The 13,871-nt window shown below is 37.5% G+C and overlaps 1 protein-coding gene across 1 annotated transcript; it reads right to left on the reverse strand.

The window, feature by feature from the left end:
* Positions 1 to 7,720: 7,720 nt before the first annotated feature.
* LOC128362317 (interferon-induced protein with tetratricopeptide repeats 2-like) lies at positions 7,721 to 9,465 on the reverse strand. The gene is made up of 2 exons (XM_053323058.1): positions 9,461 to 9,465; positions 7,721 to 9,038 (listed from the first exon to the last, which is right to left on the reverse strand). Exons 1-2 carry the CDS (start codon positions 9,463 to 9,465, stop codon positions 7,721 to 7,723), a joined length of 1,323 nt encoding a protein of 440 aa, XP_053179033.1.
* Positions 9,466 to 13,871: the final 4,406 nt, after the last annotated feature.

Genomic DNA, 13,871 nt, shown 5'->3' on the forward strand with positions numbered 1-13,871 from the left:
TCAAAATTTGATGAAAGCGATGCAGGCAACGTTTGAGATTACAAATATCAAAGTGTTTATTAGACAAAGCAAAGAATTATACACAGCTGTGGACTTGGTGTACTTCGCTTGGAAGTTCTGTAGAAGAAGCCTTGAATATGCAATTTTAATTCCTTTTAAACCTTGCAGTTTGGGTGATGCAATATGCCACAACCTCATTGGCTCCCACTGGATGCATTTGTTCTACTTTTGGGGTTTTCCATATCGATATGTGTGTCGTGTCATATGCTTTAAGTTTGTTGTTGACTCAGGTCTGCGATCTGTCAAAATAGATCATGTATTTGGTGGTACTTCTCCTTTAATTAGCCCACAGGAACCCTAAATCCTCCAGTGGGACAGCTTAGATGCTGAACAGTAGTCAGATTACTGTTGGCCATGATATGGAGGTCTATGATATGGCTCCCCCAGACCATCAATGACCTAACATCAAAACAAACCGGTCATACTGGGTGATGTTACAGGCATCATAACGTTCACCGTGGAATCTCCAGACTCTTTCACACCTAACCCTAAGGCATATTTTACAGTTGAAGCACTCTGGATTACAAATTCTAACCAATTAACAATTTTATTATGAATGATAAAAATTTATATATGAATTTATCCAGATATTATTGCAGGTGAAAACTGAGGAATTGATGGCTTGTTGAACTGTCTATTGCAGCCGTTTACAGAAAGGTTAATTAATTTTGCTGCTTTGTGTCAGACCTGGACAAAATGAGGACTCAGATGCAGAGGCTGATGGTTAGGCAGACTTTAATTGTTACAAAACTCCCTGACGGGGTGACAAAAATAAACAGGGAGTAAAACTTTCTAGAAACAAAAACACTCCTAACAAGGAGGGAAAAAGGCCGATAAAACTAAGGACAAAAGAAACAGAAAATCACTCCACTAGGAGGAAAACAAAACTCTAAGAAACTAAACTGGTACTACACTAAAACTATGAACAGGAAATCACTCCACTAGGAGAAAAACAAAACTCTAAGAAACTAAACTGGTACTACACTAAACTATGAAATAATTACAAACAAAAATCTCTCACAAGGAGGCAAAAACACTGGCTTACTTGACAAGAACAAGGCTGAGGAGACTGGCTGGGGTGCACGATGGGACGAGACACTCTGGCACAAGACAAGGGAAGACGCAGACTATAAAACACATGAGGGTAATGGGGAACAGGTGGACACAATCAGGAATCAGGGAAGACAATCAGACCGGTGACACATGAGGAAGGGCAAGTGACCTGAAACGAGAGGAGAGTTAATTTTCAAAATGAAACAGGAAGTCACGAGACAAAAACCCCAGGACAAGACAAACCTCACCGCGGTGTGACAGCTTTGAAAATCAAGGAATACAGTTCCTTAGTTATTTAGGCGTGTCCAGTAACTTCCTCTTTTTAAACACAGATTCACTATATAAAGTATTTCCACTGATATCTGCAGATTTCCTCATCATGATGAAGCTGATCCTGTCTCTTACTCTCATCTGGACTCTCTCCAGCACAGGTAACCTCACTCACTTGAGTGAATGATTGAAATTATTTGCATTTTATTGGACTGCTACAAAACATAGGCAGGGTTTACAGAGTTAAGCAGGTCAAGGTGCTACAAAGGATGAAAGAGATTAAATGGAAAAAATTTAAATGAACAAAAAGTAACTCTTAACTGCGAAAAACCACTAACAACCTACAGGTTTGTTGTGTTACAAAAATCACTGCTGGCACAAAGCAGTTTTCTTTCAAAAGACAAGTTGTTGGTATATAATGTCATTTTTTGAGAGTCTGTGTTGCTCTTGTGTCATTTCTAAGTCTGCTATTCCTGCTTTTATCCAGTGTTTCTCCATTGAATGTGCAACCCAACCAAAGCCTCTTATCAAATACTGCTTTTGAGCATTAACACAAAAAAAACAATGTCCTCCTCTGTTTTAAGAAGCCATCACATGGCAATGTAACTAATGTTACTTAAAGAGGTTGATGGAAGGACATGGGAAATAAATGTTTCTCAAAATGCTCTCCAAAACTGAATACCAACTCAGTCTTGTGGTTATAAAAAATGGAAATAACACCTAAATACTAACGTTTATAACTATTGCACCCATCAAATAGCTTCCCATCACTAGCATGCAGACAGAACTCACTAAACATAGCCTATGCCTTGCTCTACTGGCCATAATGAATAATAAATAATGTCATGAAGATGTGAAGAAAGAGAGATAATGCATGCGTCACAATGACAGAAAACTGTGCACCGAAATGCTGAAGCCATTGATTTGATGACTTAACTCACCATCTTTTATTCAATAAATTGCAGCTGAAGGTCTCAGTTGTTTGGTTAGTAAAGGGCGTCACTACAGGCCCCGTCTCTGTAGACCTGGTGATCGTTGTGCAACTATTTCCACACAAGGTAACTGCAAAAGTATTGAAAATAAGTCAGATTTTTCTTTAATGTCTTTCACTGATTTAGGTTTACATTTTTGAATTACATTGTTTCATTTGTGTTTCTCTTTACAGCAAAAGTGAGAGGGATTTTCAAAACATCCACAAAGAGGCGATGTGTGCCATCCTCTCTTTTCAGTGAAGGATTTCAAACATTTTCACACAATGTTGGTTATGGACCTACATCTATATCTGTTGTTGTGTGCAAAACAGATGACTGCAACACTCATCGACTTCATGGTAAGAAAAGAGAAAGGTGTCCCTTCCTTAAACAAAATCACATCCACATGTACTATCAATAGTTGTCAAAGTGAAGAAGTACATGAAAATGGCCCATTTTCTTTTGTCAGTTTCTTCATGTCTCTTATTCTGTTTCAGACCATGAAATGCCAGTGACCAACAGCCTACAGTGTTACACTTGTGATGATCCATTGTCTGCTGTATGTAATAAGACAGTACAGTGTGTGAACAGGGAGGACCGCTGCCTTAGTGGAACTGGTGAGCCCTTGTGATCATTTTATGCCTAAAAACACATTATTGCTGCCTTTAAGGTCCCCAAACTGCTTCAGTCTGAAAAGCTTTACAAAACTTTGGTCTAACGATGATTTTGTCATTCACAGCAAACAATGGCAAAACGTTTCATGCCTTGGGATGTGCTTCTGCAAACCTCTGTGAAGTTCCTGCTCGCTTGAAGTTCCTCAAAAAAGTTAAATTCTTTCAAGCACCAAAATGTTGCGGAAGCAGCTTCTGTAACTCAGACCAAACCAGTAATTACAACAATAATTTCTGTTTTTATCACACTACCTCTTTACTGTTCAGATCCATGTCTTTAAGACACGTCGCTACCATTGAAGACACAGAAGTCATAACCTCAGTATTTCTAAAATCCTGGCTATGTCCCTGGTTGATTTCCACTGTGTTCTAAAGTTGCAATGCACTGACACAGTGATCAAAACTATCACAGTATAACAGAAGTTGATGGGAGGACATGGGAAAGACTTGTTTCTTACAATGTTCTCCAAAACTGAGTACAGACTCAATCTTGTGGTTATAGAAATAGAAATAACACTAAATACCAAAATTTAAAACTATTGTCACCAATCAAATTGCTTCCCATAACCAGTTGTCTCAAATATGCAGACAGAACTCACTTAACATATGCCTTGCTTAATTGGCAACAAAAATAAATAATGTAATGTAAAAGTTGTAGAAAGAGAGATAATGCAGGCGTCACCATGACAGAAAACTGTGCACCTAAATGCTGCAGCCATTGATTTGATGACTGACCTTTGATTCTTAATAATTGTTAACAATTTATTGGATTGACTTTTGGCTTTCCTCCAATTAACTTTGCATAATGTGTTAATATGACAAACAGGATTCATGGAGATTGTTCATCTCACCATCTTTTATTCAATAAATTGCAGCTGAAGCTCTCAGTTGTTTGGTTGGTGAAGGGCGTCAATACAGCTACCGTCTCTGTGAGCCTGGTGATCATTGTGCAACTATTTCCACACAAGGTAAATGTAAAAGTATTGAAAATGAGTCTGATTTATCTTAAATGTATTTCACTGATTTAGGTTTACATTTTTGAATTGCATTGTTTCATTTGTGTTTCTCTTTACACCAAAAGTTCAAGGGTTTATACCATCCAGAGAGAGGCGATGTGTGCCATCCTCCCTTTTCAGTGAAGGATTTCAAACATTTTCACACAATGTTGGTTATGGACGTACATCTGTATCTGTTATTGTGTGCAAAACAGATAACTGCAACACTGATTACATTATGGGTAGGTAAACAGAAAGGTGTCCCTTCTTTAAAGACACAAAATCACATCCACATGTACTATCAATAGTTGTCAAACTGAAGAAGTATATGAAAATGGCCCATTTTCTTTTGTCAGTTTCTTCATGTCTCTTATTCTGTTTCAGACCATGAAATGCCAGTGACCAACAGCCTACAGTGTTACACCTGTGATGATCCATTGTCTGCTGTGTGTAATAAGACAGTACAGTGTGTGAACAGGGAGGACCGCTGCCTTAGTGGAACTGGTGAGCCCTTGTGATCATTTTATGTCCAAAAACACATTATTGCTGCCTTTAAGGTCCCCAGACTGCTTCCATCTGACAAGCTTTTTTTGTCATTCACAGCAAACAATGGCAAAACATTTCATGCCTTGGGATGTGCTTCTGAAAACCTCTGTGAAGTTCCTGCTCGCTTGGAGTTCCTCAAAAAAGTTAAATTCTTTCATCCACCACAATGTTGTGGAAGCAGCTTCTGTATCTCAGCCTGATCTGTCAAACTGAATGCGATCACTTTGCTATTTGGACTCATTACCCTTATCTTCCTATATAACAAAAATAAACTAAAAAAACTGCAAAAGGAGATGCTTAGTGTGTGTGAATAAGCCAATTAGAGACGTAGCTGCAGCGTCAAAGTACCAAAAAAAAAGTTAGCTAAGGATAATGATAATCCTTACACCTTACAATGATTGCAAGCCTTTAGCAAATCATTTAGTCTACATGATAATGCATTCAGATTTATCCTATTGATGATGCATTCACTTCATAAATCATAAAAGTACATGAGCCACTTTTAATAATGTAAAACTATAGGTATTGGTAACATCTGCAATTTAGGCACTGCATTACTTGGTATCTTGTCGAAACCAAATTTTGCAGCATCGGTTACCACTGACATCCACCTAAGTTGTTGTTATTTCTACCAGAGAACCATGATTTCTTTGCTTTATTTGATTTTCTTCACTTGCTTGATTTTGAGAAATAAACCTTAAGAAAAACAAAACTTTGGATGGACAATGGACTTCTTTTGCCTGCTTACACCACATGTTCATGGTGTGTCAATGACACTTCAATTTGATGTTGATTTCTGATAATGAATCACTAGCAAGATATATGAGACTTTGGATACACATAATATACTTGTGAGTAGGATGAATTCATTGTTGGTTTTGTTCTACACATGAGATTAGATGACCATAAGAAAGATATAGAAAATAGTCAGATTGTCAGGTTCAGGCAACCTAAAACACTTAAAATATCAAACAAAGGAGAGAAGACAACAGGATTAGAGTTTCTACTTGCAAGGAGAACGCCAGAGATCTGCTCAGTTTCAATCTCCAACCCGTTCTGAGCAAACCTTGCCGAACCCTTTCTTTTTATTGGTTTCAGGATTTCCCTAATTTACATAGTCATTTTTGCTCTAAGGAGTGGGGGTCACAAGTCGGTCACACACAGTTTAAAGATTTTCTGATCAGAGTCACAAGTTAATCAATGGTGGTCACACACTTCCAGGACTTCCTCAGCAGGGTCACAGGTTGGTCACAGAACTTCAAAGACGTCTTGAGCAGGGTCACAGGTCCTGAAAAACAACTTTAAAACAGCACGCTTGTAGACTATAAAGACTAATGACTATAGAAAGGGTAAATATGGGATAACTTATATACGATAATTCCAACACAGATCCTCTAAGTTTTTACAGCAATGCATATAATCATGAGCAGGTTTATGTAGGTCTCATGATGTTTTTTACAATGTCCACATCAACCTCCAACACAGGTAAACAGCTGGATGTATAGGTGACGCTCAGGCTGGATTAATCTCCTATGAGGCTCCAGGGCAACAGTTTGTCCTTGGTCTCCTTCTGACTTCCTCTTTCAATAGTTAAAGGGTGGATTCACAATTTTTCAAGGCTGTCTCAAAACAACAGTCAGCTTTCCAAATGAACACTGAAATAGGTTAGTCCAATTGTTATCATTCCTCCTGTTCACACTGACTATTACAAGATCTCCTCCAAATACACTTACAATGGAAGTGATCAGGGACAAAATCTCCAGTTGTCGTTTTTGGCAAAAATGTATTTATGTCTATCTGAAGATAATATGAAACTTCAGTTGCCTGACTGTACATACATAACCTCCCTGTATTGTCCTTGGAGAGGGATTCCTCTTCTTTTTTCATAATTTGTCATTTGTGATGTCAGGCTTTACAAATAAAATTGACTCAACATAGGGCTGGGCAATAAATTGATATATCAATACTGTGATATGAGACGATCTTAGATTTTGGATATCGTAATGAAGCGATATGTCATCAGAGTTGTCTTTTCCAGGTCTTAAATGCTGCATTACCGTAAAATATATAATTTTCTGAACTTACCAGACTGTTCTAGCTGTTCTGCTGAGTGCCTTTTACCCACTTAGTCCTTATAGTGTCTTGTAATGAAGCCTTCCACTAGGCCTAACTAAGACAGACAAAGAACCTCGGCTTACTCAGGCTTGAAGGAGAAATTGATGAACAAGAGATCAAAATGTTTTCATTATTAGATTGTTAAAACAACTTTGTGCTTTGAAAAGATGGTCAGTGTATCCATTGCTTTCAATTTGTTATTTTTATTTTTAAAGATGTCACATACACAAAACACCAGTACTGTACAGAAACAACAAAGAAAAATACATAATCAATAATTGAGAACAATCCTCTTGAGTGGATACAGCATTAAAACACCATTGTGTAGGATTTAGCAACATCTAGTGGTAATATCACAGAATGCAAATAAATGAGTGCTCCTCCCTTTTCAAGCATGTAGGAGAACTTACAGTGGCACAGAATCTCATTACAAATGTGAAAGGCATCTCTGGAGTCAGTGTTTGGTTTGTCCATTCTGGGCTACTGTAGAAACATGGTGGTCCAATGTGGCAGCCTCCATTGAAAAAGATCAGCTCCCAATGTAGATATAAAGGGCTCATTCTAACAATTATTATTTTCAGGTGATTATATACTAATTAAAACATACGTAGGAATATTATTATGCTGCATTTCTGACAAGTCTCTTCTGCTAGATACCTGTAAATTATACATACTGCGCCTTTAATTAAAATGTGTGTAAGGGGAACAAAAGGGAAGCCTGAGAAACAGTTTACAGTGCAGCCACAACTTACAAAGAAACAAACAGTGCTGATTGGAAAGAAGAAAAAAGGGAGTCATAAAGTCCTCTTAGCCCTCTTTTATTTTCTGCCTACATTAAGTGATCTGATTTTAAAAAGAACATCTGAGTGATAAAAATAGATAAATTCAGCCATACACATTTGATCAGCACTTGAATAGTATGCAAGTTAATGAGTATGTACAGATTTTTTTTGTGGTATGAATATCAACATTTTTCTGCATTTAGACACAATGTTGCTCAGTTAAAGTCCAGTAAATGTTTCCTCTTTATTAGTGGCTCTTAGTCTTGAAGCTTAGCAAGAAACTCATCAATTCCTCCACACATGTAGTGTCCTCTTCTTCCTTTAATCTTCTTCAGCTCTCTGATGCTGCTCTCACGATAGCCAGATTGATGTGGTATCTCTGCTGTCTTCATGTGATATTCTACTGACTTGTTGCTGTCATTATGAGTGAAGAATACATGTTTGGCATAGGAGCTGTAAAGCATCTGTCTGTCTGCAGGTTCCAGATCACTTTCTAGCAGATCCTGGTAAATCTGGTCAGCATCATCCTGGCCATGATTCAAATACTTATGTATGTTTGCAAGAGCTATTTTTATTTTAAGTGAAGAATCAGGGTAAAGAGAGATCACTTCTTTATAGAGACTAATTGCTCTGTTTATCTTTTTTGGCTCTAGGGGATTGTCCCTGTCTGAATAAATCCTCCATTTGTAGCAGATTGCAGCACACCTCTTGAGATGACGTTTATCTGGATTTATCTGTCTTTCCAGAGCCTCCTCTGCCAAATCAATAGCCTCATCTTTAGATATATACAATCTGTACAGCCTTAGTAATGGTCTAATGCCACTGTAGCTACTTGGTGGCTTTCTCAAAACCTTTTCGGCCAACTCACGTGCTTCATCTTCAATTTTTCTTCCCTTCTTTGCACATGCCTTAAGGTACAGAGCAGCAAGGTACAAGTTGTCTGGATCATGTTCTTTGGCAATGTTTATTTTCTCCAAGATGTTTTCCTCCAGTGGTTTGTCAGGGTGCCCACAACCTTTCACTAAAGCTATCACATGACTGGTCTGCCACTCCACCATGTCTGGCTGCATCTTGATGGCTCTCTGGAAGTAATCTGCAGCCAGCATCGTTTTGTCTCTGCCAAACTTCATCAGGGTCCAGGCTTTTTCAGCGTAGATCTCTGGATGGAGCTCATCCTCTGATGGAGATGGGTATTCTTTCAGCAGGGTGTCGACCTTTGACAAGTAAGTCTCACTCTCTGCTTGTTCTCCCAGCTGGTGGTGCAACCAAGCCAGGTTCCCGTAGTTCACCACCAACCAGGGACCTTTATCTGTGACGGTGTTTCTCATCTGGCAGAAGGCCTCTGCAGCCCTGCTGAAGAAACGCTGGGCATCTTCAGTGAAGCCCAGCTGGTAGTGAATGTACCCCTGCAGGTTGTAAATGTGACCTAGCCAGCTGTTTCCCTCTTCAGTGCCGATGTCCTTCAGCATGTCCCTGACGCAGAACAGATTGGACCTGCTGGGGTCCAGGTCCCAGGTGAAGTGGCACTGCAGGGCCCCAAGTTTGGCCTCCAGTGTTGTCTGACTTTGAGCAGCACTAATGGAGAAGAAAATCACACAACACATATGCAGTATGGTAATATGCTTCAATCCAAGACCTCCTTAGCAATGTTCATCTCATATGGAAGAAGGAAATTAGTTATGAAGAAATGGAGGAGGGACTGACACAAGGAAGGAGTGAATAATGAAAATGGAAATGTAGGTTATGGATGAAATCAATTGAGAGGGAAACAGGAGTCATAGGACAATGAGATGGACAGGAATAAGGTGAGAGGTGTGACAACGGAGAAAATAATGAGAAAATAAAAAAGGGATATGGGGAAGAGCTGAAAAATGGAAAGAAGGAGAGAAGGAAGAAATGCAGAGCTCATTGATAATAAACTAATTACACTGTATTCATTCTGTTTAACACATAAAAAATATTGATTATAAATATAAAATGCAGAAGCAGCCACTCACCTCATCATGTAGCTGTTACCTCGACTCAGTTGCTCTCTAATGAAGTTTTTGCTTTTTACAAACACTTCTGCTTTGGGTGCAGCAATACAAAATCAGGAATATATAACTTCTGCTGTAAATTATGTCATATGGAGGACTGTTATTGAATGTGATGCACTTCTCAGCAATAGAAACTTACAGAGTGAGAGACAAGATAAGCGTCATCATGATGATGTAATCTGCAGATGGCAGGAAACACCTGTTTGAAAAGAGGAAGTGAATGAACTTACATACTGAATGTGAGGAATACAGTTCATTCATACTGAATGAACTGTATTCCTCTTCTTACAAAATTCATTACATTTCTCACTGTAAAAACTGCAATTCACAGTTTAACAAGCCATCAACTCTTTTTTACTCAACTTTTTCATCTGAATAAAATGAAAACAAAGTAAATACAGTGTGCTGTAATAAAATACACTGTATAAAAAACAAACAAACATTAAACAGCAGGTTAGAATTTGTAATCCAGATCTATTTGGTGATAAATTATTCAAATTGCTTACATAAAAATATTATATAAATATTGGGTCATAAAACATGATACACATTCAATAGTGACAGTCTGATACTGGTGACACCTACACCTCAGTATAAAAAGACGACAGGATTCACATCAGACGTTAAGTTGAATAGAATTGACGGTAACTGTAATTGTCACAAACTATTGGAGCAGGTAGACTGAAATGCAGAGATTATTTATTTTTGGATGGATCAGGCAAAATAAAAGCTGGCTGAGTTGAGCAAAACAGATCACCAGATGAAACCAGAGCAAAATGAACAGCATGGACTGAACTGAACAGAGGATCCAACCAAAACTGAACTGCAAACCAGGATTTAAATACTGACAGAACTAATAAGAGAATGAGGTGAGTCATTCAAACCAACAAAAAATAATTATATAATATATAATATGAATAAACATAAATCAAATAATCAAAAGGACTGGACTGATGCACAGGGAACCAAGAGAACAGAAAACACAAAGTATCCAAAAACCATGAGTCTATGACAATTATATTATTATAACTATCATAAATGGTATAAAAACATAATTTCCTTCAATTAATTAAAATCAGCTTTGAGCATCATATCAATAAAATTTCAGAATTATTTTAATAAAACTCACCCAGTCAAAACTCAACACACCCAGTTTGTCAGCCGACAGGGACATTTATACTGAAGCTCTGCCAGAGGCGTGTCACTTTATTTTATCAGTAAAAAACACTTGTGTCCACTTGTGTTTCTGGTACCACACAACTTCCTGAGAAAAAAAAGCTGGATCCCATCCAGCATGCTTTCATTGGATTTAACCCCCTCAAATATGTTAATGGAGTGGACAAAATATTAGGAACACCAATATATTGCACCCTAATACACCACTACCACTGATTAAGACCTCAGTAATAATCATTAAGTAGAATTATCACCTTTCTGACAATGTCAGCAAAAACCGAAAATGTAGAATTTATGGCCGAGCTGTTGTATTGGATTGCTTTAGATTGCACAGGTATACCTACTAAAGTGGCCGTTGAGTATATTCATATATTGTGTGTGTATATATATATATATGAACATTTAAATCAGCTTTGAGCATCATATCACTCAGTCAAAACTCAACACACCCAGTTTGTCATCCGACAGGAGCACTTATATCTCTACCAGAGGTGTGTCACTTTCTTTTCACCACTTGTGTTGAGCAAACATGTGAATGTCTCTCACTGCGAGACAGCAGATGGCGCCAATGTAACTGTATCAAAAGCTTCCAGACACTGAACCATTTTCAACACAATTACTTAACATTCCTGCAGACTGGAAGCTTGTCAAGATAGACAGAAACACTGCTTTTTATCTTTGTATCAAGCTACTCTTTAAGTTGTTCTCTATAACAGTAAATAATTATGACATAATAAGAAACCATCAAAGTTCAGACAAGCACAGTCATTATTTATTAAGAGTTTACAGTCAAAATGTATCATGCATTTGATTGACAGTGATCTGAAAAGTGTGTAAAAGACATTGGGAATCAGGGAACTTCTGTAAAATGTAAATCCAAAATATGGAAGAATTCTGAAGAGGAGATTTTTGGTAATAATTAAAAATGAAAGTGTAAATATAAAATGAAAAGAGATAGAATTAAAAACATAATTATTATAATTTCTATTGTTATATAATTATAGTTATAATCATTGGAATTATAGTAATATACTGGGAATACTTAGGCCATGACAGAATTTGAAAAGAAAAAGGTAATTGAAAAATCACATTTAAAAGGTAAGATTATAGTTTGAAAATATAAAGTGACAATGAACTAACGTCCAATTTAAAATGCAAAAGTTTTCATGGAAATGCTTAAACTGAAAACCTAAATTGTAATCATGACAATTAAAATAACAAAAGAGAAACATCAAATACGAAAATCAAAATGGAAAATATTAAATGGAAATACTTGAATTAAAAGCTTAAATAGAATTTCAATTTTCCATATTGCTTTCAAGCTGTATGTACATGAGAAGGTGTGCCCCAAAGACTGCAGGGTTTGAAACAGCTGGGGTGCAGAGGCACTTTATGGACAGCAGGGGGAGCTGACTACTAAAGAGCACAGTGAGTTTGGTAGAGCGGTATGAGTCCAAACTAGAAGAAGAACTGGACCGTAAACAGATTTTGTTACTGTCTATGAATCAGACATATTATCATGAGCTAACTTTATTTTACTGGGATGCTGCAGTTATGGTTAAAATAATTATTCACCAAGCTAAAACATTCAAACTGTTGAAGACATCTCACTGTGTAAATGAATGAGAAGATAAAAGATGTATTTGGCTTATTCACACACTACACTTGGGCTATTCAGTTAGTTTCTCTTTGTTCTAATAGAAGATAAGGGCAATGAGTCCAAACAGCAAAGTCATCACACTCAGTTTGACAGAACAGGATGGTTACAGAAGCTGCTTCCACAACATTTTGGTGGTTGAGTAAACTTGCCACCAGGCAGGAGCTCCATGTCAGGAAGACTTTCACAAAGATATCGAGAGTCACATCCAAAGAAATGAACTGTTTCACCCTTGTCAACTTCCACTGTGGATGACAAAATACTTTTTTAAGCTTCAGAAATGTTTAATCAGCAGGAAATTGACACATTAAAAACAGCAATAATGTGTTTGGAGACATAAAATGATCATGAGGTACTCACCAGTCCCACTAATGCAGCGATCCTCGTCTTCCACACACTGTACTGTCTTGTTGCACTCAGCAGAAGATGGATCATCACAGGTGAAACACGTCAGGTTGTTTTTCTTCAGATCATCAGGGTCTGAAACAGAACAGGAGACATGACAGAAACTGTACAAGACACAAAGTGACTTATTGTTTTTCACTGTGACCAACATTAGACTGATACTACATGTGAATAGGGTTGCAAAATTCAGGGAATTTTCAAACTTGGGAACTTTCCATGGGAATTAACGGGAATAAACTAGAAATTTACTAAACTGAAGGTATGTTCTTCTTAGGGAACTTAAATATAGTTGTGTAAAATCATATTTTAGCATAATCCTGACTAAAACAACCAGATATCATGCAGTACAGTTGAATATCTATGCTATCACATGCTCACATAGCACACTGTTTACTGTAGGGCTATGGAGACCACGCCCCCTTCATGCACTGTGCATTCTTAGGCCACGCCCATATATGCAATGTGCAGACTGAGACCACGCCCCTACAAGCACTGTTCATATGTAAGCCACGCCCCCTACATGCACTGTGCATTCCGCCATCACATGCACAGATGATTTCTACAATTCTGGACCACACTTTTGAGCCCAGAGCACACAACCTGAAGCCATAGACTGTATAAAAGAAGTAGGTTTTGATGACATTATATGGTGGTTTATGTGTAAGTGCTATATTTAGCCTTATGGTCAAAACCAAATAAACCACAATTTATACAGTAAATATCACTTTAAGCTAACCCTAACCCAGCTCAGGGACATCAAGCGACATTGTTTGTGCACCTTTTTCATCGTCAACTTAAAATAATGTTCAGTTTTTTAATGGAGGGTGGAATTTTGTTATCCAATTAATCAATGAATTGAGGGTTTGGTGATGTTTAACTTACAAATATCACATACAAATGTATTCATACAGTAGATTTACTTTTCATACTGTTTGCATAGATATGATACCTTTCCACTAAATTACCCTCAATTGCCATAAATTCCCATACATTCCCATTTAATTCCCATAATTCCCATGGAAAGTGTCCGATTTGGAATATTTCCAAAATTCCCCGGCTTAACCTCCCATGGAAATTTACTGGAAATTTACCGGATATTTTCCAGCCCTTTGCAACTCTACATGTGAATGTGAT

The sequence above is a fragment of the Scomber japonicus genome, chromosome 7, assembly GCF_027409825.1.
Source record: "Scomber japonicus isolate fScoJap1 chromosome 7, fScoJap1.pri, whole genome shotgun sequence".
Lineage (NCBI taxonomy): Eukaryota > Metazoa > Chordata > Actinopteri > Scombriformes > Scombridae > Scomber > Scomber japonicus.